General features: G+C 39.7%; 3 protein-coding genes across 4 annotated transcripts; 2 read left to right on the plus strand and 1 right to left on the minus strand.

Annotated features, from left to right (window-relative positions):
* The first annotated feature begins 15,565 nt into the window (after positions 1-15,565).
* LIPT1 (lipoyltransferase 1) lies at positions 15,566-19,992 on the plus strand. The gene is made up of 3 exons (XM_014892840.2): positions 15,566-15,667; positions 15,871-17,252; positions 17,417-19,992. Exon 2 carries the CDS (start codon positions 16,118-16,120, stop codon positions 17,234-17,236), a length of 1,119 nt encoding a protein of 372 aa, XP_014748326.1. The 5' UTR covers positions 15,566-15,667; positions 15,871-16,117; the 3' UTR covers positions 17,237-17,252; positions 17,417-19,992.
* Positions 18,644-22,948, minus strand: MITD1 (microtubule interacting and trafficking domain containing 1). 2 transcript variants are annotated; one of them, XM_014892851.2, is made up of 7 exons: positions 22,693-22,948; positions 22,425-22,526; positions 21,832-21,968; positions 21,663-21,749; positions 20,937-21,052; positions 20,557-20,617; positions 18,644-20,469 (listed from the first exon to the last, which is right to left on the minus strand). In XM_014892851.2, the coding sequence occupies exons 1-7, from the start codon at positions 22,844-22,846 to the stop codon at positions 20,374-20,376; spliced, it is 753 nt and encodes a 250-aa protein (XP_014748337.1). In that variant the 5' UTR covers positions 22,847-22,948; the 3' UTR covers positions 18,644-20,373. The 2 variants fall into 2 exon arrangements, with proteins under 2 accessions (XP_014748337.1, XP_088016156.1); XM_088160030.1 differs by having other exon boundaries at positions 22,703-22,838.
* MRPL30 (mitochondrial ribosomal protein L30) lies at positions 22,901-25,344 on the plus strand. Its single transcript, XM_014892863.2, has 5 exons — positions 22,901-23,047; positions 23,377-23,457; positions 23,902-24,048; positions 24,843-24,916; positions 25,015-25,344. Exons 1-5 carry the CDS (start codon positions 22,997-22,999, stop codon positions 25,145-25,147), a joined length of 486 nt encoding a protein of 161 aa, XP_014748349.2. The 5' UTR covers positions 22,901-22,996; the 3' UTR covers positions 25,148-25,344.
* Positions 25,345-27,339: the final 1,995 nt, after the last annotated feature.

Genomic DNA, 27,339 nt, shown 5'->3' on the forward strand with positions numbered 1-27,339 from the left:
AACAGAAATCTGCATTTTGTACCAGCTGACATCATCCTTATAAACTGATTCCAAGAGAAGGTGAAGAAGTGATTCCCTGGTAAACCTTTGGCAGTCAAAGCCACTACCAACATCACCTTTTCCAGGAGAGTTAAGAGAAAAATTTAGTATGTTTGGGAGAAAAGATTTTTAGAATGCAAGTGGGCTCACCTGAACTTTGGTCCATCTAAGAATTAAGCACCTGTTCTAAAGCCATTAGCTATACTACCTCTATAATGAAGGGAGAGAGGTAAAATTATTCACTTTAAAAACTGGAATGGGATGAATCTCCGGAGGACTTTCCTTCACTTAAAAGGGACCATTAATAACTTGAAAGTTCTATATACCTGACATCAGGTACAGTTAATTTGGTCCTTTAAACCTGAGTAGCACTTCTAGAGGAAGATAAAGTCAAGGGAGCAGTAGAGTAAGTGCACAGATCAAGTACCAGAAAATCTAAATGCAGACAAGAAGCTGAAAAAAAAAGAAGAAAACCCGCATCACTCACAGAAGTGATGAGCTCCTACGGGATTAAGCTAAATTTCTAGCTTCCTGGAAAACATATCAGTGCAGGAGAACTGTGTGTGCATGAGATGACACTTGAAATATTTTAACTATTTTCACCAGGAACTGCACAGAGATAAATAACACAGTAGATAGTGTAAGGCTGTACTATAACCCACTATTTCAAGTATCTTTTATTCAAAAGTAGCTCTTGAAGAAACATAAATACAATACTTTTAATAAAGTTTAGAACCTCATTAAAATGTGTACTGTGTTGAATTATTAGCAAGTCAAAGTCATAAGCCTTTAAGTACTCTAGGCCAGTCACAGCACACTGTAAGAAATACTTGCTGCTTTCTTTATAGTACTTTTCCATGTAGGTGATAATTATAGCTGCCTTGTTGTTTTTACTTTAAGATCAGGAAGAAAACTCACTAATTAGCTGTTCCTCAAGACAAATATCCAAACCATTGCATAAGAATAGCTGTCCCTCTTTATACAAGTGAGCTGAGCAACAAGGGCAAATCTGAGTTTGAAACATGAACTTAAAAACTAGTCTTGGATTTACTACAGATGAAGATCCACCAATTCTCAGTGCTATTTGAAAAATGCATCATTTTTTCTTTCTAGTGAAGGCTTCCCTCTACAAACATACCCGAATTTCTTGCTCAGTATTAGAAAGATGCTCTTGTAATCTGTCGTTCTCCTGAGATAACGAAGCTCTATTCTTGTTATTCTGAGTTCTTTGTTGGTTTCTTGCAACTGTTGATGCAAACTGGTGATACCCTTCTCACAGATGGAGACTTCAGCAGATTCTCTAAGCAGCAAATAAAATCTTATTCAGGTATAATAATATTGCCCAATCAAATATAAATTATAGCTTTTCCAGTGTTTTTCAAGTAATGAAACAAAACTGTAACACATTACAAATCCCATGACTCCTTTTTTTAATTTAAAGCTATAAATTATTGAAAATTTTATAATGATCTTGAATTTTCATCCTTGCTTTGTCCTTGTCCTTTGGAATGCTCCAACTCTGAAATCAGGATCTTGAAATCTGAAATAATTTTCTCCTTGAAAAGAAATGCAATATTGAAATAAATCTCTCACCACTGCTGAGTATAAATGTGAAAAAAAATTGAAAGAATATTATATTTCTTTTTATTCAGCTAACTGAATAAATTACCTACTTAATGCAAAGTGGATTGTGATTTTCCAAGTTTCATCATATACTGTTTAGAGCTGAAAGTTCTTTTCTTTTTTTTTTTTAATTTGGCAAATAAAGGAACAAATCTTCTTATTATCTTCTTGCAGAATACAATAATTTTAATTAAATTTTTTTATCCTTTGTTTCTAAATATAGCATTTGGCTCAAAGTCACAAACCTAAATGATTCTTCTGCCTATTAGGTAAATTAACACAGCTCTTCTACAGTGAAAAAACTGGTAGTTTATTCTGCTCAGGTAATTTTTAATTTATAAAAAAGAACTCCATCACTAAATATATTCCTTTACTCTCTTGTCTTTGGACACAGACAGTAAGAGAAGCATAGGCTTAAAAAATTTCTTTTACTGCAGACACAAGAGAGGTGAGAGACAGCCATCTCTTTTCTAAAACAGACACAATTTTACAATTTGCTGTTTTAAAAATGCAAAGCCAGTGCTTATGGCAAGACATGCTGCAATAATTTTTCTTTAAGATTTTATTAAAAATCAATGCAAATTCTTGCATTAAACCACAACAGTTTAAAAATGCCTTCTTTACTTTATCCATGCCACCTAAGCTGAAGTGAAAAATGAAGTTTCAGAACTAGTAACTAAGTAGTTTCATTATATAGATTAAAATCACACTGGACAATAAACCTTATGATGAAAAGAACATATTTCAGATGTTTCTTCGATGACAAGCAAGGCAATATTATTTAGTATCCTCCATCTTTAACATCACAGGACCGCAAGGAAGAAGTGAGGCTAACTTTTATGACGAACAAAATATTTTTTGGCTAATTTTCTCCACTTCAGGAGAGTACATAAAGTCTTCTCTCTCAGTAAGTATAACTAGTACAACACACCTAAACTGAGATGATCAGCACAGGTCAAACCTGCTGCTATTGGAGTCAACACGAGTTCTTATTGTTGCCCTTCAGCTGGAGCAGAACTAGACCAGCATGCAGCACTGCTGTAGATACCAATACAGGATAGGTGTGATAACCCAACAGATCTTTTTCCTATTTACCTTCTGTGACTATTTGAATATTAAAACATATTTTAATTCCTAGGATTTCCTGAAAAGTAGCAATCCTCTCTCTTCCTTATTCCACATAGTCTTGCAAAGATGACTTAGGTTGTGCAATTGTTTCTTTCAAAGTACAGATCTCCTCTTGTTGTACAAGACTTTATCTTGAAAATTTATCTGGATGCAATCAGAAGCGTCTCAGTTTTAACTAACTCAAGCCATTTGAAATTAAAATTCTTTTAATACATTTCTAAAGTATAAAAGAACAAGGCAAAAGTTCCCCTTGAAGAAAGCAGTGAAGCATGCACCTTTTAAAAATATAGTAACAATGATCTACAAATTATATTTATAGGCCTGGACTCTTCTTTAGATCAGGGCCTTAAATTACATGGCTCAGAACAAATCTATTTTTCAGTAGCAAATACTTAAAGTAACTTTTTTTGGTATTGTAACAAAAGTTTAAACAGAATTACTATAGACAGAAGCAACATGTAGACTGCAACACGTAATTATAGATGAAGTAAGAGACTGTTTTCTTGATATTACCAAGGAGGTAATAAACTGGGAGGAGTGGCTGATAGACCAGAGGGTTGTGCTGCCGTCCAGAGGGACCTGCACCAGCTGCAGGAATGGGCTGAGAACAACTTCATGAAGTTCAATAAAGAGAATTTCTGAACCTAGAGAGGAACAACCCCTGGCACCAGTACACATTGTGGGCCACCCAGCAGGAGAGCAGCTTAGGAGGAAAGCTGGAGGTCCTGATGGGCATCATGTTGAACATGAGCCACCAATGTGCCCGTGCTGTAAAGAAGGCAAGCAGTATCTTGCTCTGCATTAGGGAAAGTATCACCACTCTATTGCTGTAGTTCTGGAAGAACATATTCCTTGGCATTACTGGAAAAAAAATGCTTGTATCCAACTCATTTACTCCCATAATATAAAAAAGGTGCAACACACAGTACAGGATATATACTGCAATATACTACAGAGCATGTTTTCCTGATTTCCACCATCAGTATTTTATGGTGCTACCACTGCCTTAGTGAATCACAAATATAACTGACATGCTCAGACACTGCACACCAGCACCAGCACACACTGTTCAGCTGACAGCATGTGCTGTCACTGAAACTTGTATTTGCCAGAGCTCTGTCACAATTTTAAAATGCAAAAATCTTTCAATAATGAGACAAAACAAGGGTTTTGCGTTCAAAATGTTAAAACTTTAAGAAGTATATTTATTTCCATTCAATGCATTTTCCTTCAACTCAAAAAAAAGATGACTACAGAATATTAAAATTAGCCTACTGAATTTTATTATAAAAATTGGATGTCTCACCAATTTTTCATCTAAATGCATAATTTTCTCTTAGCTAAGTTGCATTTAAAGCTTTTCTGCACAAGGCTTCACTGAATCTCTGAAAGACTCAGTTCTGTCTTTTCATTCAATAAACTGGATAAGCAGAAGCATTAAACAGGAGAAATCGGACAGTGATATATTCATTTTTTTTCTTTTGGAAAGGTCACTAAAATTGCAAAAGATAGGAAAAATTTAGATTTTTCTGTCTATTTCAGACTGTTTGGGATATTTTATAAATAACTTTAACTTTAATCTCAGTATATTAAATTCTGAATAATCATGTAAAGGATTACAGAAAAGTAGAAGAATTCTTTGCAACAGGTGATTATAAAAAAGTCACAAAAATAATTAAAATAAAAATCATCCCCTGGGACATCCATTGGAATGCCTGGCCTGTTTCAAGTTATACCCAAGTTATCTGTTCAAATGTAGTAATATTAGTGATTCTCACATTGTTCAAGAAACCGAAAATAATTATCAGTTTGCTTCGGGGGTGTAAAGAAAAAGATCTTTCAGTAGTTTTCAACAATTCATCAGTGTTCATGAATCTGAGAATTTATTATAAAGCAGCACTCACTGACACATGTTTTATTCCCTAAAGGCTTTGATCAAGTCTAGTCCTACTATGCTTCTCAACATGGCTGGGAACTCCAGTTCAGCAGCAGACCATAAGCCCTATGCAAAGATCCAGTTTTATTTCCTCTCATGAAAAAGACTTTGGATCTTTAAAACTGTCAACATGACATTCCCTAGTTTATGCATGTTTGCCTGTTTTTATAAAAAAAAATTAAAATTAAAATAAAATTATTCATATGCTATTTACCAAAACCCATCAATCCCTGTCATTTCTAATAGAAATCTTCTAACTCTAATGAGGTGAATTTTACTTTTTCACTGAAGATGATTTCTACCATATCATCATTTCAATAAGATAAGAACATTTACATATAAATAAGCAATGAGGAAAACAATTTCATTCCAAAATAAAGGATTGCACATAAGCCGTTTACCTTTCATAAATTCCTTTTCCTTTCAGCCATATAACAGTTACAAAAACCAATGAACATAGGCTGATGTTACTAGTCAAATTAATGCAATGACATCCTTTTACTTACCTAAGAGATGCATATTCACCTTCCTGTCAACTCAGCTCAGTTTCAGAATCCAGTTCTTTTCTTGTCAATCTCTTCATCTCAGTTTCCAGAGAATCAATGGGGTCTTACATTAGTGCCACTTTGGACATCTGTTCTAACTGTTCATTATCTAACTATAAATATTATCAAACATTAACAGATGAGGAAAAAAAAGCTGATTTATAGAATTTATTTTAATTTTTACTCTGTTTTTAGCACAAATCTTTTGCTGAAGAAGAAATATCCAAGCATCTCATTTACTCAAGGCCTGACTCATTTTACTGAAGATAGTTGGCAAAGACCTGAAATGTGACTTTCACTTCTTTTGAAGGTAAATCAATTTCCCATCTTTTAAATCTCTGGGAATATTTTAATATATTCATGTAAATTTTTGGTTGGTAATTATGCCCGAGGGCAAAAATGTTTGTCATCGATCAACATTAAAAGTTTTCAGTGCAAAATAACATAAAAGAAAACATTATTATGATTGTATGAAGGAAGAAATCATGGTTTGGGACACAATATGACCAATAATGGCTTTAGGCCTCTATTAAGTTACACACCTATGCCAATAACCAGGTAGAGAAATCACTGGCATAAAGCATATGTAACCAAGTTATCCCCATGAGGCTTTCAGGTCTGTAGCTCAAAAAAAGAACCAAAGCCTCTTGCACAGACTCTAGCAAAGCTGGTTTGAAATCTTCAATTTAAAGAAACATCTATCTTTTTATTAAAATGCTTACACTTAACATTCAATGGACTATCCTTTCTAAATTATTTGAAACAACTCTTTTAAAGTACAAAAATTCTCACCTCATCCCTCTTCTCCTTTACCAGACTTTTCAGTACTAATTTCTGTATTACTATAATCAAAGGTCAGGCCTCTAAAGAGCAAGTCAGTAAGCCTCTGGTATACAGTAGTTTTTTCAATACAAGTGCCATAAATGTCATGTTCATGTATTGCCCTCAAAGGGTACCAAAAGAACTGAATAAATAAGATTATGTACCTAAAACAGGGCTCCCAATACTCACTACACATCATATGTAAGTGTGTGATTAAAGTTAATTTACTACTCAGAGCTATTTCAGCCTACAGTGTATTCTTCATATCAGATGCACTCCATTTAATATTATGAACTGCAGTATTATATTTATAAGCTTGGCAGGATTTTAGAAGGCTGAGGTGGAAAAAGAAGATAAACCAGAATTTATAACCATAAGATCTAGAAGAAAGATATTCTGCAGAAATCAATGTTAATGTGTTTAAAAATCAAGTTCTACCAAGACTGTAAGTAAATTTAAGATTTATATTCATTTTATTAACGTTTTCATTTTGTATTTTAGTGCCATTTGTTAGCAAACAATTGCACAAACATACAACTTACAAATACAACTTGCCAGAACAGTGGAATTACATTTAGCTTTGAAGCATCAGGTCTTAGTAATACACAGTGATAAGATAATTCACATTTGAATGGACTCCAGGTCTCTAGTCTAACCCCCTGCTCAAAGCAGGGCCAGGTGTGAGGTCAGGCTGCTCAGGGCTTTGTCCAGTCCAGTCTTGAAAGTCTCCAAGGCTGGGGACAGCTTGATTGCCCTCATGAGAAACAAGTATTTCCTTGTATTCAGCTTGAACCCTTCTGGTTTCAATGGATGCCCATTGTTGCTCATCTTTCCTGATAAGAACGGCAGCAAAAAGCCTGTTTATGACTTCTTGATGTCATACCTGCTGGCAGGTAGAACTTATGTCCCTCTTAAGCCACTTCTACTGCAGGTGGAACAAGCCTATCCTCACCTAGATGTAAGATCACTGTGGGTAACAATGTCAAAAACTTGGTAGAGCCTTAACATCACAGAATCACAGAATGGTTTTAGTTGGAAGGGACTTTAAAAACCATTTTGTTCCACACCCCCTGCAATGGGCAGGGACACCTTCCATTACATCAGGTTGCTGAGTGCTCCATCCTGGTCCAGATGGTCTTGAACACTTCCAGGGATGGGGCATCCATAACTTCTCTTGGCAACCTGTGCCAGGACCTCATCATCCTCACAGTCACAAATTTCTAACTTGTATCTGACCTAATACTGTCGTCTTCCAGTTTAAAACCATTCCCCCTTGCCCTGACAGTATTTGTTCTTGTGAAAACTCCCTCCCCAGCTCCCCAGCTCTCTTGCTGGTCTCCTTTAGATACTGGAAGGTGCCAAAACATGTCCCCAAAGTCTTCCCTTCTCCAGGATGAACAATCCCAACTCAGACTGTCTTTGTAGGAGAGGTGCTCCAGCCCACTCTGATCATCTTCATGCCTCTCTGGACTTTCTGCAACAGATCCATGTCCTTATTATGTTGGAGACCCCAGAGCTGGACACAGTCCTCCAGGTGGTGCCTTACCAGGGCAGAGCAGAGGGGAAAGAGTCTTGGTTAATAACATCCACTGCTCTCTGCCTGTGGTTTCCTGATAGCAGTCAGGTTGGTCCTGCAGGATTAACCATGAACATCACCTGTATTGTATTTACAATTCCATAAATAAATATTTTCCCTTACATTGTGAATAGTAGTTTCAAGTTCTTCAATTCTCTTTTCCAAATGAGCCTTTTCATTAAACATAGCTTCTTGGGAAATCTGTATCAAATAACGGCAACAACAAAATCACATGTAGAACAAGTCTCAACTCATCACAGACTTGTAAAGTTATTCATTCACAGGACCAGAAGAGAAATCCTTAGCAACTTTAATGACACTGCTAAGTAGTTTTCATGTTTAAATAACCTGTGGGGTGGGGCTGAGGTGGGATGGGACAGAATCAAACCTGTAACTGCTCCCAGAGGCTATCATGTTCTGTAGACATCCTTTGGAAATCTGACAGTGCTGTATCCCTTTCTATCTCCATGTGTCTTAATACAGCTTGAGCTATCACAGTGCTTTTAGGAATTCTGGGGCATTTAATAACTTCCTGACAAAGCTGGGATATCTCCTTCTGTGCCTGTTTTTTTAAACAGTAGAATAACAAACACGGAATAGACAATCTATATATTACTGGGTCCTGTGGCTGGTGATGTAGAGCATCCCAGAAACAGTGTAATATCAAAGAAGAAGTAATAATTTGTGCACACATTCTTTGATTCAGGAAAGCATTTTTAACTCAGGACAGCACTTAAAAACTAGTATTGAACTGACAGATTCAAATCACAGAATTTCCATAATTTTTTTTCTTTTTTAAACAAATACTTTGCATTTTCTTTTTCCATAAGAGGCAAAAATATGTTTTTTCTTGCACATTACCTTGTTATTTCAATTACACAATTATAAATAAAATTATCTGTTAATAAAGATTGAGAATTTTGTCTCTCTCAGCTGTTAAAACTTTGAAGTTACCCTGAATTTCTGCCACGATATTAATTTATTTTCCATGTTGACTCAAGCTCTGCACATTCTCTCAATATTTTCAAGACTTCTAGAGCAGAAACCATTCCCTTAAAGAATATGGTAATATAATGTTCAAGTAGAGAAACAAAACTTGAAACACTTTCTTATTAATCTGGTTTGAAAATTTCTTTTATTGGCCCATTCCGATCTTATGCATCCTTCTGTTTACAATCAATTAGTTTTTCTTCCTGATAGTTATAGCTTTAGTAGTTTAACATGAGATACATATTCTAAAAAATATGTTCCTCCTCTTCCAAAGTGATTTCCCAAGCTCACCTGGATGGATGATTTTTTTTAATGCTGCCACAAGCAGAGGTTCACTTAGGACTTGAGAAAGTGTTTCTTAATACCTTCAACAAATTCTCAGTCTCACATTTACAGCAGTCTCTGTCCTTTTCCAGTGACTTAATAAAGGCATCAAGTCTTGAAGGTGACTCCCTTGCTTTAGTTCAGATTCTGTTTATAATATAACCTGCATAATTAGCATAAATGAGAGAATGCATGCACCAAAATAAAACTTCTGTAATTAGTGATACTTCAGTGTAAAATGGATAAATATACTCTTAAAAATGAAGATGAAGCAGATATCAAATTAAAATAAATATCCATATACTACTTTAAAGTAACTTCTGAATGTCTGTATTTTCTCTTTTTTGTTATATTGCAAATATGCCATTAGAATGTCCTTCTAATATGAATCTAACAAGAATGAAAGGGACATAAAAGCTAAATGTTAATTAACTTGAAATATGTCTGTTCAAAACTAAGGGTAGATTTGTACTGGAATATCTAATGAATTTTTAAATATGATAGAAAGTAGGCCACCATGTTTGTTTAAGGTCCATGAAAGGTGAATTTTTGCAATGGAAATAAAATAAGGTGAAAGTAAGTATTGTTGAAATCCAGAAAGTCATGTAAGAGTCTAAAACAGATTCTGTAGATAAACTGCAATTCTGAAATTCAAAATTGCATATCAAATCCCATTTAAGAGTAAATTAATATAATTTTGAGTCACTACAAAGAGTAATTTCTAGAAAGTGATTCCTACAATAGATTTTTGCATTCATACTAAAATTAATCAAGTCCTAGGATTAGCTCTGAGGATAAAGACAGCCTAGATATCTATTACAATCATCATCACTGTTGACATATCAGTTAGATTAGGTGAATCCCATCCCTATTCTCTCTCAAAGAGACACTCAAGTTCTGCAGTTATGTGCATTTCCCTAGCCCTAGGGAACGGAACAAATCAGAGCAACCAAGCAATCTGCAACTCACTGAGCATTGAGGACTCAAATTTACACACAGAATTTACACAGAGTATTTGCTCACTCACAATACTACTTTTACCAACTAGTGAAAGAATACTTTTAGAAAAACATTCTAATATTTATATAGCCTAAAATACGTACTTATACTTGCCATATAGTGGTAAGAATTTACTGCTGTGACACATTTTACCACTGATTTGAAAAGACATATGGAAGACCCAGGGAAATACAGGCCAGTAACTCTTGCCTCAGTACCTGTCAAGATCATGGAGCAGATCCCCTGGACACTATACTATGGCACATGGAAAATAAGAAGTAATTAGTGGTAGTCAACATGATTTCACCAAGGCAAATCATACAAATTTGGTGGCCTTCTACAAGGGGGTTACAGCAGTGGTGTGAAGTAAGTGGTGAGGGAAAAGCAACTGCTATCATCTACCTACCTACCATAGGCCTTGTGCAAGGCATTTGACATATCCTGCACAACATCCTTGTCTCTAATCAGGAGAGACATGGACTTCTCTCATGGACCATTCTGTGGATAAAGAATTAGATGGATGGTTGCACTCAAACTGGCCAATGACTCAATGTCCAGATGGAGACCAGTGGTGCTCCTCAGAGGTTAATATTGGGCTGGTGGTGTTTAACATCTGTCAGTGACAGGGACACAAGCTGGGGGGAGAATTAATGAAGAGCAGCCCTGGGGAGAAGGACTTAGGGGTGCTGGTGGACAAGAAGTTCAACATGAGCTGGCAATGTAGCCTTGCAGACCAGAAGGCCAACCACATCCTGGGCTGCAGCAAAAGAAGCGTGCCCAGCAGGGTGAAGGAGGTGATTCTCCCTCTCTACTCTGCCCTCATGAGACCCCACCTGAAGTACTGCATCCAGCTCTGGAGCCCCCAGTCCAAGAAAGACACTGATCTGTTGGAACAAGTGCAGAGGAGGGCCACTAAGCTGATCAGAGGATCAGCTGGAGCACCCCTCCTATGAAGACCGGCTGAGAGAGCTGGGGTTGTTCAGCCTGGAGAAGGCTCCAGAGAGACTCCAGTGCCTAAATGGAGCTCACAAAAAGGCTGGAGAGGGACTTTCCACAAAAGAATGTAGTGATACAGCAAGGGGAAATGACCTTAAACTGAAGGAGGGAAGGTTTAAATTACATAATAGGGAAGAATTGCATATTTTCAAGAAGAATTCACTTCTTCAGAGGGTGATGAGCCACTGGAAGAGATTACCTAAAAAGGCTGTGGAGTCCCCACATCTGGAGGTGTTCAACATTAGGCTGGATGGAGCTCTGAGCAACCTGGTGTAGTGGAAGGTGTCCCTGTCCATTAAAAGGGAGTTGGAACTATGTGGTCTTTTGGCCTTCCAACCCAAACTATTCTATGATTCTGATTTCCTTAAGCCAGGAGTTCTGTAGGACAGAAGCCAAGCAGCTGTGATGGACATACTGACTTCTGGCTCAGTACCAGCATAACAACTTACCTAAATAGCTTTCTAGCAAGCATGCTATCTCTGCACTTTTATTTTCTTTACTCTTGCTTTCCAAGATGATCATAATATCTGTTGTCCCTACAGGTGTATATGACTGAAATTCTATGGGGAAAAAAATGAGAGGTTAGAAATATTCCTAAATATCAGTTTTAAAAGATGCATTGTAAAATCTTGTACAAAATTATCAATAAACCCCTTTCCCTATTAATACTGATATAAATATTTATGAGCACTGCTTTCATAGCAATTTTAATTATTTCTCTACTTGGTTTCATCTTGGAAGGTTTTTGAATAACTTATCTACGAAAATTCAACTTTCTGTATCACGTTTATGATGTAGAGCACAGTTTCTCAATAAACATTAATAAAGTCAAGGAAAGGTGCTCATATTTCTTTCTGGTTTTAAGTACAAATGAATACAGAGTGACTGGTTGCTGCTACATCTTTTTGAAGAGCTTTTCTCTTGGGGGAGGGAGTTAAGCCAAGCTTCTCCTCAAGTGACACAACACTTTCTACACCTTGACAGATAAAAAAATTACTTCCTCAAATAATAAATTCGTCATAGTTATTTGGGTATGGAAACAGGAGGATTGGTCATAAATTGGCACACTCAGACACATGCAATGCCACCACTCACTGTTGTTTTGAGTGAAATTCTTTTAAAGTATTATTTTAAAGCACCTTTAACCCAAACCTCCTGAACTCACACACGGAGCATAGGCCTTGCCTGTGATTAATGCAAAAGCCTCAGCACAAGGCAGGGAAAGGCAGCATGAGCAATTCTTACAGGTCAGAAGATTTCAGAGACAAAGCCAAGCAGCCAAGTCTTGTCAGTGCAGCTCCAGGAGAGAGATGGGTATTCTGAAACTGCCACAGCTGATCAGGCGGGACTGACAGTGAAGTCCCGGAGCTCGGCTGAACACCTCTACTCTAATTAGGTTCATCTCTTCCAGAAACTAATATCCAAGGAGACACTTCTACAGATGAAAACTCCAGCAATTGCCACACAAACTCTCAGGCCTGACAAGAACAAAACAAGTGTTAGATAAGACTGACTTATCTTGTGAAAATAGCTTCCTTTAATTAAACCTTATCTTCTATCCAAAACTCATCTAATTTACGTATCTATTTGTAAAACTATGTGCCAGTTGTATCATCCAGAATAAATATTACTCTTTGCACTACACTTGTTCCTTGACAGTGTCAAACATTAGCTTCACACATACAATAAACTCCAGTTTGAACTCATTCCTGATTTTTAATGCCAGGACTAACATATTACTGGTTTACAAACATTGTGAAGTCAAAACATCAGAGTATTACAAAGCTAATTAAGCTTTTCTTTATTCCATCAACAAAATCATTTGAGGGAAATTACTTCTTATGTTTTCTTATATCCCAAGATAGGAGTTCTTATTTACATTACCTCTGGCTGCATATATCTTCTTCTTGGAATAGCACAGACAGGGACAAGCAGACTGGTGCCTTTGAAGAAAGTGATGCAAAAAGGGTAAGGAGGCCATGTGAACCCTGTGACTCCTACTGCCTGCCCATGGCAAGAATATAAACAGCCTTTGAAAGAGACTGCTTTAGGTAGTCCCAAAGTCAAGCTGAGAAACCAGACAAAATGTCCTCTCTTCCCTGCTAGCCACTAGCACAGGCTTTATATTCTGGAGACAGTGCAGCGTGAATAACAGGGGTTTTGGCAAGCAGCCACTATTAAGCACTCATGGATACAGCTTGCCTTTTCAGCCATTAGGAGCGAGTAACACCTCTGAAATACAATCCTCACCTAAAGCCAGAAAAGAAATTGGAAGATTTTAACTTCCAGAAACAGAGCTAGAGAAACAAGTCTTTTTCTTTTCCCTTTCCCCATCTTGGATATCTTGTAAATCTTAGTTTTGGATTTTGGCATGGTGGAAGAAGAGACTCTGCATGATCATGTTTATCTCCAAAAGAGATGTAAAAAGGGCATTTCATGTTTTCACAACTTTAAGAAAATTATTCTTCATGAAAATTCATTTTAGAAGTGAAATGATACATGTTAATGATACATTGGTTTTGATCTGGTATGTCTAAGGTATCCTCTAAGGGACGTATGGTGAGTTATATCTTAATGTCGGTTATTGTTGTGCAGAGCGGTTGCATTGCTTTTTGTATACCAAAAAATGTTTTGTTGATAAAAAAAGAAATTAAATTAATATACAGCATTGTTTTCAAAAGTGAAAATAATAACTGGTGTATTTTACAGATTTTACAGATGTGATTTATAAAATAGTAGTCGAGAAATAAAAAATTTTAAATGTCCAATCCAGAAGAGATAAATAAATCATGGTATACATTTACAAATTCAGACCTTTTGCTTATTGTCAGAATATTTCTAATTATCTTGCTGGATTTGTCTTCAACAATAGGAAGGCATTTATGTTGCATGTCTATTTCACCCTTCAGCTTATCAGAAACAGACCCATGACATTTTTATCCGTCCACCTAATATTCTGCACACTTTACATTTTTTAGCGAATTAGGGTTCTAACTACGAAAACAGTTTTTGACTAGAAAAACACAGACTGCAACAGCTCACTGTAGGTTTTTAGGGACACCCCGTGGCAAAATGACACATTACAAACATTCAAGAATCAAGTGCCAAAATAGAGACAAGTGTCCTACATTTTTGGGGGGGTTTTAGTAACATCAGTGGTCTCACAAAAAGCATTTCCATGCTTCTGACCAGTGCTGGAATTCAAGGGTTCACACTTGCATTTTGTCATTCAAAACATTCAACATTGATTTCCAGCACATTTTTATGGACAAAATCCACATGCTTTTTTACCTTGTGCATTACAGAATAGTTCACCCCAGTGAAAAATTATTACCAGTCCAATTCAGCAAAAAGTTATTTTTCAAAGTCCATTTCAAATTGCTTAAAATGAAAAAAATTCCTTTTTTTATTTTTTAATGTAATGGTACAACTTTAAAGATACTGGCACACACATCACATCAAGCTCCTTTGAGAGTCTGTTTCTCTCACTAATCACCAGCAGTACACATGTGATGGCTTCTTTTTACTTGCCCTACTACGCCCACAAAGTTCTTTTAAGGCAGAATGGAAGACAAAGCCATGTAATGTACCTTTTAGAAATACACATCCATGTACAGCACGTATTTGCCCATAGGGATACTACTGTGGATAAAAACCTTCAGCTAGCACTGAAAATTGTCCCACGGTGTAAGCTTAAGCACAGACAATAGCTTTTGAGGAAGAATTCTAGCTAAAGACTGGTAGACATTAAGAATGGCTTAAATGCAAATCTGAAGACAATCTGCTGCCGGCAATACATCTAGCTTTTGATCACTTTCTAGCTTGTTAAAGAATTATGCGATTGACATTTAGCTTCTATATCTTCATGAGTACCATACAGAGTGCATTTCACAACTCTCTGTGCATTTGTTTTAACTCTGTCTCCTTGTGAACTCATGAAAGCTTCTAGCATCCAGAATATCCTGCAGAGAGGAACTGCACATCTGGGTCTTTAAGAAAAATCATCTATTTTATGCATCGTGCACCGGCCTCTTGTTGTCCTGTAAATATTGTGGGCAATGCCCAAAAGTATCTGAAGCGAAGGTGTAAAGAGGATGAAGTCAGGCTTTTCTTGGAGGTGCCAAGCAATAGGATGAGAAGCAATAGCCAGGAATTGATGCACAGAAAATTATACCTGAACATAAGGAAAACCTTTACTGTGGAAGTGACTGAGCACTGGAACAGACTGCTCAAGACAGTTTGGAGTTTCCCTTACTGGGGATATTCAAGATCCGTCTGGAAACAATCCTGCGCCATGTGCTCTGCATAACTCTGCTTGAGCAGGAGGTTGGACCGGATGTCCCACTATGATCCCTTCAGACCTGACGGGTTCTGTGATTCTGTGACCTGGTCATTCTCGCTCTCCCCAGCTCCCTTCCCTGCCCAGCACCGTGGCTGCGCTGGGATAGGCGGGACCCCGGCACTCACCCAGCACCAGGCCGGCTTATCCCGCCCGCACCCTCAGCCCTGCCTGGCACCGCCCTCAGCCCTGCCTGGCATCACCCCCCTCAGCCCTCCCCGGCCGCACGGCAGTCGCAGCGCCCGCCCCCAGCACCTCTCACCCGGGAAGCGGAAGGCGCTCCCGAAGCCGCTGGCTTCAAGGAGCCCACGGGGACACGGAGGGGCCGTGGGACGGCTCCGCTCCCCGCCGTGAGTAGCGCGGGGCGCCCGGCGGGGCTGTGCGGGCGGGGACGCGGCGTCGGGGGCTGAGGGGACGCCGCGCCAAGAACCCCATGGGAAAGAAGGCAGAAAACCCTAACAAAGCTGGACCACGCAAAGCGAAACCGCATTAGCAAGGCTGCGTTGAGTGACGGAGGAAAAGACACATTCCGTTTCTTCCTTTGGTCTTTCAGGCACCAGGGACTGCGAGGAGCAGCTGCTCTGACACCTGCGGATGTTGTGTGAGGCTCCCGCGGGGTCTGAGCGGCATCACCGGAGGAGCTCCGTGCCTTGAACTCGCGTGCCGCTGTGGGAAGAGCATGACTGTCTTGGGCCCGCCACTGGCATTTCGGTTCTGTCACAGGAGCCGGCCGCGCTTCTGCTTCATTCAACATTAGAGGAGCAGGCATTCCTTCCATCTGCTGTCCAGTTATTAAAAACATGGTACTCCAGTCATTAAAAAACTGCCGTTGGCTGTCCTGCGTCCTCAGGACTCCAAAAGCTTGCTTTTGGAGCACAGCTAGTGGAGGCCTCATCATCCAGTCTGTTTCTAATGATGTTTACCAAAATCTAGCTGTGGAAGACTGGATCCATGACCACATGGATTTAGAGAAGCAACAAGTCCTTTTCCTTTGGAGAAATTCCCCTGCTGTGGTAATAGGGAGACATCAGAATCCCTGGCAGGAATGCAACCTCAGGCTATTGAGGCAAAAAAATATAAAACTAGCCAGGAGAAGAAGTGGAGGAGGGACAGTTTACCATGACTTAGGTAATATCAATTTGACTTTCTTCACAACCAGAAAAAAATATGAACGAATGGAAAACCTGAAGCTCATTGTGAAGGCACTGAAAGCCTTGCGACCCCAGTTAGATGTACAAGTCACTGACAGATACGACATTTTGCTAGACAGTCAATACAAAATCTCAGGCACTGCTGCAAAGCTGGGAAGGACAAGTGCTTATCACCACTGTACCTTGCTCTGTAATGCAGATAAGTTTGTTTTATCTTCTGTGCTTAAAAGTCCTTATAAAGGGCTTAAGAGCAATGCTACTCCTAGTGTGCCTGCCTCGGTGAAAAATCTCTTTGAAGAGGATCCTAGTTTAACTTCTGAGATTCTCCTGGATGCCATTGCTAAAGAATATGCTGTGCAACACCAGATAGATCACCATATCACCTTAATTAATCCAGTTGATGAGGCTCTGCTTCCTGGAATTAGTAACAAAACTAAAGAACTACAAACCTGGGAATGGGTGTATGGAAAGACACCAAAGTTCAGCATTAGCACATGTCTTAACATGGCCTATAAAGATTCTGTTCTTGACATTAAAGTAAATATGGATGTAAAGCATGGAAGGATTGAAGTCTGTAACATTGATCTGCCAGAGCAGTGGCTGCCACCAGGACTGTACAGTGAACTGGTCAAGAATCTTACTGGCAGTAAGTTTTGCCCAAATGAAATCACTACACTAGTGACAACACTGCTGAGAGTGTGCCCACAAGACGACGAGTTGCACAGCAGGTGGAGTCTACTATGTGAGAATATGATAAGGTTAATGTGACTTGCATTTTGAAAATGTAAGTTAAACTTCTGCTGCTTTTTAATTTAATGTACTGAAAACAAAATTAAAAAGTTCACTAGTCAGCTTGTAGAAAACAAAGTTTTCTGTTCAATCTTGTGCTTTTGTATAATATTACAATTAAATTTCACACTGCCTGCACCTGATGTTCCCAAACTGTAGGATTGAAATGATTGCTGACAAGACATCATTGCTGCTTGAACCAGGGAAAATGATGGGGGCATCCCAAATTGGCCCTGTAGCAGAGAAGGTACAAACGGCTGACAGATGGAATGGGGTAAGTGTAAAACTGGTGTTGTGCTGCTGCACTGGATGCCCCAACCTGCATCCTGCTCATTGTGGACAGTAGCCCAAAGGCTGTGTCGCTGCCCCTGAGCTGTGCAGAGAGGGATGTTCCCTGTTTTCTGATGCAAAGTCCTTTCTTGCAGATGCTGGTGTCCCTCTGCCTCTGCTGTACAAGCACCATAGTGAGCTCAGCTCACCACTAGGTAGTGAATCACTGTAGGTCCACCCTAGGTTAGGGCTTTTGTCTATGCATGTGCAAGAGCAGAAGATTAGGAAGTTCAGTGTTGGGGTTTATGTCATGAAGGCAGGAGAGGCTAACTGTGACAGAGGCCAGTGTGCCTCCACTGTTCTTGTGCCTGGCACAAAGCTGGGATTCCCTGCTGCCATGGGTACCAGTATCAAAACTAAACATTTGGAAATGCAAATACAGATATAGGAGAAAGAGGTTCCTTATGTTACCACCTTGCAGATTTTCCTGTAAAAGGCAACAATTAAGTAAAACTGATAGTTTTAATGTTAAATAATAGCTATATATATAATAAAATTATGAAAGGCTCAAGATATATTTTCACTGTTGTTGAAGAATAAGTGTAATGCAGTTTTGATTAGGTCAGAACAGATACCTGAAAGGAGGCTGTGGCCGGATGGGGTTCAGACTCTTCTCCTAGATAACCAGTGACAGGACAAGAGGACACAGCCTTAAGCAGCACCAGGGGAAGTTTAGGCTGGGCATTAGGAAATAATTCTCCACAGAAAGAGTGATTGGGCATTGGAATGGCTGCCCAGGGAGGCAGTGGAGTCACCACCTTTCACCAAGAAAGGACTGGATGTGGCACTCAGTGCCATGGTCTAGTTCACAAGGTGATACTAGGTCATAGGTTGGACTCAGTGATCTCAAAGATCTTCTCCAGCCTAGTTAATTCTGTGATTCTCTATGTTTGAAATTGCTGGACTAGGTTTAAAGACACAAAAGTTCACATTTGGGAAATTACTGTATTTACAGTGAGCCTTCTCTAGAACATGGCTGGATCTATGAGGCATTGCACAGCTTCCTTGAATTTCCTGATGTAGTGAGGATATCAAACAGATGACTGAAGCTACAAATAATGAAAAATAACCTTTATTCCAATGAAAAATCGGCATATATTATGCACAACTAAATAAAATTCACAAGTGACTAGAAACTTCATATCACAGCAGCAAGCCAGGGAGCTCCTATGGAATGTCTGGGGGAATGACTAATAGTACACAGCTCTGTGGAACATATATTATTCATTTTGCTGATGCAACACTGCAAAGCTGAAACATTATTATGAGAAAGGATAAAGAGGGCAGACCACTGACAAACTGTGACCCAGAAAACAAGGCAAAGACCAGCTCCATTTCGTATTGATTGCTGTGGAATAGTTTTGTTGTTAGAAGCAAGAGGAAAAGAATAGCAGCATTACATAATAGAAAATGAAATAATAAAGCGCATTAAGAAAAAAAAAAGATAATGGAATACACTAACCATCAGGAAAAATAAATACAGGGAACAAAAAGAAGTTTTAGCAATAAACATGCTACAAGAATATATAGGCCTACTATATTACAAGGCAGAAAGTGTAAGGCACATGTCAGTCCTGAGGCTGAAAAGATTTTGATGGGACCTGAAAAAGAGGCCACTGCCTGTTTTTTATGTTGGAATGTATGACTTAGGCAGATTCTTGCTAACAAAGAACTCTTGTATAAGAAAAAAAAAAAGCAGCACCTCTGGTAATACCTTCTGGTTTCCAAAGGCTGGAGGAATGACAAAGGAAGACTTTGTCTTTATTCTAAATAGCATATCACTTAGAATCACAGAATATTTGGAGTTGCAAGGGACTCACAAGGATTAAGTCCAGGTCTTAAGTGAATGGCCCTTGCAGGGATAAAACATGTGACCTTGGGATTGTTCACACCATGCTCTGACCAACTGAGATACTCAAGGTATCCAACTTCTGAAAGACCTTAAATTTATTCTTTTTAGGGGACTACCTTATTAGTAGTGAAATAGCTTGCTGCAGTTGAGAGCGAAAAACCAGTCATTGTACTTTAAAGTCAGAGAGTAAGACTGGGAGAAGATCACACATGCTTTCCACACTTTAATGCAAAGGATGCAGATCATGTATATGGCCATGTATCATGAAATAAAAGAACACATAGGAGTGACAGGGAAGAGAACAGAGCTGTTTGCAGCCTGCCCAAAATCCATTATGGAGAGACACGTAAAACAACCCTAAACTGACTGTGTGCTGAACTCTACAACATTCGTAGGCAAAGAGCTAGGAAAATGGAATGTGAAATTTGGGATTACTAGTAAAGTCTGGGATATTACAGGATTGACAGAAACCCAGCAAAATAGTAGTCATGAGTAGAATACAGGAATTAAAGGAAATAAATAAGACTGCTTATAAAAGAGGACATGTGGCAGCCCAGCTTCCAATGATTGTGAGATGGTCAGTTAAAGATATAAAATCTGGAACAGGCTCAAGACAAAATCAACAGTAAAAACAGAAAAGGCAGTAAAGAGGCTTTTGAAAGACACTATTGAGGGTCTGTTCTGAAATCAAGATTAAATTTGTACAGGGCTTGTATTAATTAAAATTAGAGAAGAAGTACAATGAAGGAATCATGCAGTTTCGTTTTCTCAGACTGGAAAGTCTCCAATGTGCTTAAATATATAGATTATAAAAGCTGTACTGCACTAAGAACTTAGAAGAGTTCCTTCTGTGGCCAACCAGCTGGACTCAAGAAATCTTCAGTCTTTCATTTTTATGCTTATGAAAACACTTACTAAAAACAGTCATTTCTGATCACATTTTTTTGGTGTGTTTAGTATGAAAGATATCCACTGTTGTTTCGTGACAAGGTCTCAAGTCAAAGTCACAGTATCCAATGCTGAAACGACCCTGGAGAAATTAACAGAATTGACATGGTGAGCATATACTGTAGAAGAGCTCATTTTAAGTTAATTAAAGAAGTCAAAGCATCCTTACCTGTGGTTTCTTAAAATAATCAAGACCCCTTCCAATCTTAATCATCCACCCATTGTTGAATCTGTTTTAAAAATGCATAAATTTGAATACTGTATGTTGAATAAAAACATTACACCCATATGATGCACAAGCTCCTTGTTTCAATCAGTTATTTCCTAGCATCACCAATACTTGTGTGAACCACAGAAGACACCATTCTGTATAGAGACAACTAGTATTATATTTATAATTATAAAATATGAAACTACAGAGGGGTTATTACATCCAGTGAGTGCCACTGCCTTTTACTTTATTAACCACAGCTGTAATTATCACCAAAGTTAGGGTTAAATAGTTTGGCTTCAAATAACTGGCATTTGGTCATTTTTTGTATCACCCACCTGATTTCTCGATCGTGTATTGAAGATGAAAAGTCAATATTCAGTGTTACTCCATAATTACTCAATGACTGTTTTATTTCTTCCAAGGCAGTCATCTGTTGACTCCTCCCAATACCCTACAAAAAGTAAAAATAACGTGATTTTTTAAAACTATATAGTCTGCTTCTGGTCACCACTTCTTAAAACTCACAGACAAAACCTATTCAGTCTCAAAGTAAACCAAAAGAAAGTAACTTGGATGAAGGCAGATTTACAGTTTCAAAGACAAGATAAAAAGCAGACAAACTACAGGTATATTCACCGAGGGATGTGGAGAAAGTGCTCACTCTCATCTCTTTGAAACTAGGTATGTGGTATTTGAGCCAAAGTAAGTGCAGTAATGGTTTAAATAAGTGCAGTGGTAGTTTGAGAGACTCCAGCCCATGAAAGCCTCTAAAATGACAAGTACAGCTGTTGAAGAGTAAAAAAACCCTTGTCTTAACAGATGCTTTGGTTTTTATGACATTTTCCACAACAAAACTTTTGCAGAAATTTCAGTTTAAGATTCTGCTTACCCAGAATTTGTTAACCAGAAAACTCTGAACTTTCTCTTAATCTGTGTTTCCTGCTGAAAGCATAATAGTTTGAGTATATCAAATCCTGGAACAAGTCTATATTTTTATATTTTGGTTTGCATGTGGCATCATCTGAGTACAGGGAAATAGAACCCAAAATCTAGACACTTACTTCATCATAGGAAGTGAGGAGGTGGATTGTTTTCACCTTGCACGGCCCCTTAATTAGCATCTCGCAGAATCGTAGAAAGTTATATAGCTGAAAAAGTTTTATTTAATTTATTAGCTTGGAATTTCTCTAGTGGCTACATCTGTATCAGTTACACCAAATATCTACTTGCCTGATGAACCTGTCTAATGTAAGGGTCCTCCACCCAAACTTCAGAAACAATCTCAGTGAGGTACTCATGGAAAAGCTTTTCATAGCCAAAACCTGTTGCATTTTCTTCTATCCTGATTTGCTTATGGTATTTGCCATCTGAAAGGAAAGTAAATATCTTTTTAACTAAAGGTCAGGACGTAATTTTCGTGTTAAACCACCTCATTCATCAATCATTCACATAACAATAGACAATTAAAAGCAAACGGGTACGTTGGGTACATAACAGCTCATGGAATCACAGAACGGGTCAGATTGGAAGAGATCACAGTGGGATATCTGGTCCATCCTCCCTGCTCAAGCAGGGTCATCCCAGAGCACATGGACAGGATCGTGTCCAGACAGTTCTTGAGAATCTCCAGCGAGGGACACTCCACACCCTCTCATGGTAACCTGTCCCAGTGCTCAGTCACTCGCACAGGGACAAAGTTCTTCCTCATTTTCAACCAGAACTTCCTGTGCATCAGTTTCTGCGCCTTGCCTTGTGTCATGGTGATTGGCACCGGGAAGGGCCTGACTCCCTCCCCTTGGTACTGCCCATTTAGGTGTTTATACCTTGTTTCTCTTTCTCAATGTGTTTTTTAATGTCCTCGGCTCTGGTCATGTACTCGGATATCTTCTGCCGGTAGCGGTGCTTTTTCGCCTCATCTGTCGTGGCTGTGAATCACAAAAAGTCACGGGCCAGTTAAACACTCGCTTGTCCCAGCTCTCCCGGGACGAGACCGCCAGTTCCCCCTCCCTCCCCGTGGGACGCCAGGGTCCAACACCGCTCGTGTGTCCCCAGGGCCACCCCGAGCCCCGACGGCGATGCCCAGCCCGGTACCTTTCACCACCTGGAGCAGGAGGTCGATGCCCTCCTGGTAACACACCAGCGACTCCTGGAACCGGGACGCCACGTCCAGCTGCACCGCCCGCTTCACCGTCTCCGCCCCGGCCCGCTCCAGTGCGGCAGTGCCATCGCTCCCCGCCCGCGACATGGACAGGAATGGTAACACGGACCGGGATGGCGACGGGAGCAGGACGGGCCGGGGAGCGGAGGGGAGGTGTCGCACCGTTGTCCTTCCGCCCGCTCGGAACTGAAGTTCCGCGGCACCAGTGTCCGGCCGGGACGAAGGGTGCACACCGAGATGGCGGCCGCGGCGGGCCGGGCGGGCCTGGGGCTCGCAGGCACCGGGAAGGTGAGGATCTGGAATGGGGACCGGGTGTATGGGGGAACCCGGGGGCGGGAACGGGGGGAGAGGGAACCCAGGTGGGGATCCGTGGAGAGATCTGGGATGGGGCTGAGGCTTGCAGCCTCCGAGGAAGTAGGGATCCAGATGGGGTTCCGGGAAAGGGATCCAAGTGGGATCATGGGGGTTGATCCAGTTGGGAATCCTGTTCGGGGCTCCACTGCCGCTGGGAAGGTGGAGATCCAGGTGGGGCTGAGGCTCGTCGCTGTGTCATCTGTTCGCAAGTATTCAGAGCTATAAGGAAAGTGCAGACAAGTTATGCCCTCCTCTCTTTGCAGGTGCTGGGGAAGAAGATGGAGGAGATGGCGTCCCTGGTCGGGGTTCGTTGTCTCTTTACCAGGTCGAGAATTCCAGACTCGGTATGTGCTTGACTTGCACTTTACAATTTTACATTTATAGTTTTGGTTTATTTTTACAAGATACCATCTAGTGTCAGTTGACTCTTTTCCCTAAAAACATTCTTAAAGCCAATGGAGAAACTTGCTATCCAGAGGCTGAGCACAGGCTCCCTGATAAAATGCACATGAATTAGGTGCTGGTACAGGATGTTATGCATGTATTTCTGTGCCGTTGTGTGGCTAAATTCAAGAGTTACTATATTTATCAGCAGACCATTATAGAAATATGTTTGACTTCATGTTATAAAAGCTAAATTTGAGGTCACTTTGTTGCTGCTTTGACTGCCTGAAGAGAAAAATATATAAGAATTTTTACCAAGGTTGAAGTATGTTTTAGACAGTAGTTAGTTGCAGTACTGATGACCAGATATTTAGGGGAAAAAACTGTTGTTTTGTGTATTCTAGGTATTTCAGCCAAGGCCTGAAGATCATGAAAAGTATGGAGGTAACCCTGAAGAGCCCCACAAAATCCATGTTGTTACTAGAATAAAAAGTGTCATTGGTCGCCCATATTGGGAAAAGAAGATAATACGTGATCTGGGACTGGATAAAGTATGATTGCTGTTTTTTATACTTGTGTATGTCAGAAATGTAGCATTAAGGTAGTGGGTTTTTATAAGGACATCCATTTTCCTGTAACAAACCAGAATAACATTTATAGCAGACATAAAACAATCTGAGAAGATGATGATGTGTTTAAGAGTTGAGGGGAATGTTTGTGACAAATGTGCTTTTAGTGGAAATCCAGAATATCTCTCTATGGTATTGTGCTGTACTGCCTGAGGAGAACTTTACCCTGAGAATTCCTCTAAAATAATAGAAATAGGTTTGTAAATACTTTGAATTCAGGTCTCTGTGGTTCATATTATTCACAAATTGCAGGAAGGCAAATAAAACTCGTTTATCAATGAACAGGCTTCCAAATTCAAGACTCTAAAAGTTTGTGTCAAAGATGTGTTTATCCGAGTTTTTTAGGCCAACTGCACATTGTGCAAAGATTTGTCTAGTCACTGTTTCATTATAGAGAAAAAAATGTGTTGTTCGATTTAGGATATAAATGAGGAAAGTAGTTTTGCCCCTAAACTTTTGTATTTACATTTATAGTATTTTTAACAGTTGGAAGAAAAATAGATTTATAGTGAAATAGGAATAAAGCTGAAATTGTCTTTTTACTTGAATCAAGTTTTGATTGCATATTTTTATGTATGTTCTTGATGCATGGCGCTTCTCTAAATCTTACATTTGCAACTGTGATTTATTTTTTTACTGGTAGTGTCCGAAGTTCAGTGAGAAAAGATTTGGGATTTGGCAACACATTTATAAAACTTGTTTTATCCCTTATGTAGGCACATCAGCCAAGACTGCACAAAAATATCCCTTCTGTGAATTCCAGACTGAAAGTTGTTAAACATCTGATAAGGTTTGTTAATTATTTGTTTATTTATTTGTTTATTTGTAACATTTATGTAACTCACTTCTAGTCACAGGACTTCATTAAACAAACTCTTTTGCCTGTAGAATACAGCCACTGAAACTACCCCATGGGCTGCCAACAGAAGAGGAAGTGTCCAGCACCTTTCTGACAACCAGAGGAGAGCTTATTATTAAGAAGCGCCTGAAACCTGTAGAGCAGAAACAAATTAAGTCATAAGGTGTTCTGGTTGGATTTCGATTTTATAAAATAAATGCTTTAAATCCCCAGTTAAAAGTTTGTGTATGAAATGTAAAAATTCTTACTCTGGTATGAATGGCAAAGGTGATACTGATGCTTAAAGAAGGATTGTAGGTGTATAAACGTGAAATTCAATGTTGTTAATAGTCACCTGAAATATTAAATGAATTATAGTCTCTCTGTCTTTATGTTTTTATTTTGTGGCTAGATTGCTGCAGTTTTTAGCTAACTGTAAGAGAACTTTGTAAATAAAGTCATATAAGCAGAGAATTTACTAGAATAGATCTAGCTAATGATGGTAAGGACATTTCACAGCTAACAGTAAAGATTTACAGAAATACTGCCAAACTTTCACTGCACAAAGGAGGGAATTGGAATTGAAGAGCCCTCTGTTTAGTATTCACATGAGAATTGACTGGCTGTCCACGGAGAGTGACTTACCATGGTAATCCAGATCTCATGCTTGTTCCCTAGCAAACAGTCTGTCATCTGGCTTCTGTAGCTTAAAAAGCATGTAAACTCTCCATTTGGGAGTAACAGGAGTTACTCACACCTTGGTTAGTTGTCTCATTTGTCTTTCAGGAAAGCTGTTTGCTTCGTATGTATGCCCTGACCCTAAGTGTTCAATAAGAATAGCCTAAGAGCTGCAGTGTACATGAAGGTTAATGCTCTTCCTTTTCTAAAATGGCAGACGTTAGAAATGTAGAGACCCTGAAGGAAACCTGTGATGTGAGTTAGAATTATGGGCTGCAAGCTTATAAAATACTACTGTGTGCATAGTTCTATTTACAGTTTTAAGAACTGTGGCCGAGGTTAGCAAGCTGCTGCTGTATCAAATGATAAAGTAGTTTGCATTCCAGCCAAGATAAATTCTGTAATTTAACATGCTGTGAGCCTCTCCCACATTAGACACACTGAAGAGGAGTTAATCATAATGACTGCATGTTGTGAGAAAATCAGAGGGATGCAGTCGCTGAAAATTAGTGTTTATCCCTTCTACCTGCTTACAGAGAAGAGTAAACACCTGTAGGAGTTCAAAGGAAGAGATATATTGAAAGCTGCTAGAGGGTCTGTGGAAATCTGAGGCTCCAGTCCTGGGAAGCCGCCAACCTTCCCAGAGAGAGAGTCCCACAAGGGACTGCCTTCTAGGGGCTCTTCTGGCAGCTCTCCTAGCTGCTGGATAAGCCTCAGCAAGCGTGGCCTGTGGCCACAAGTGATCAGCTCTGATCAGTGATATTAGCTCAGTGATTTCAGCTCTGCTTGCGAGGCTATCCCAGGCCAACTCGGGGACAGAGAGACGGGAAGCGTTGTATGGCAAATTCCACAGAGATTCCTTTATTATCCAGCAGCTCTGTGAAGGGATCCAGGAATGACAGCTCCCTCAAGAACTGGGGGAAAACCCGGGATTTTTATGGGGGAGTGCAAGAGTGGTACCAAGGGAGAAAGATCAATGGGTTACAAAGGATTAATATGGGTACTAGGGCATGGTGGGATCACTGAAGCTTTTCGGGGATGGCTCACCACGATACCAAAAGGTGTTCCAGCCTAATGAGCATCCTTCCGGGAAGGCTGAGATAAGCTAATCACAGCCCATGCAAGTGACATCTCATTCAAGGGACATCCCTCCAGGGCAAGGCTGTGGGCGGAGCCGTGGCAGGCCCATAGGCCTCCACGATATATCAGTATAGGGACAAAAGCTGGAGGCACTGTGCAGAGGGAGAAGGATAGGCCGTGGTAGTGGCGTTGAGGAGTGTAATGATCCCTTATGGCCAGGCTGAAGGCAGAAACGAGAATTTGAGCTGAAATGAAATAGCATGGGAAAAGTAAAGCAGATAATTTAATGGTGCTTTTCTCACCTCCATCTTTTCTTCCAGCATCTGCACAGCATCTTGTGCTGTGTGTTAAAATTACAGTCTCTGCGAGGGGTTGATTGTATTTCCACAGGGAGGTACAAGCTGGAATTTGAGCCCTTTTAAAGGTCGTGCAGTGCATCCAAGGCACAGGACATTCCTTAAAGAGATGGTGCAAGTACTAGGGCACAAGAAATTAGTCAAATGGATCTTGCTGCTGGTGGATAGCAAATAATAAGACTTGTGCCTCGATCGGTGTCCCAGAGCACCAGAGCCAGGCTGTGGCTCAGCCTTGCTGGGCAGGTTTGGGATTCGTGTCCG

Source organism: Sturnus vulgaris, chromosome 2, assembly GCF_052056855.1.
Source record: "Sturnus vulgaris isolate bStuVul1 chromosome 2, bStuVul1.hap1, whole genome shotgun sequence".
NCBI classification, from domain to species: Eukaryota; Metazoa; Chordata; class Aves; order Passeriformes; family Sturnidae; genus Sturnus; species Sturnus vulgaris.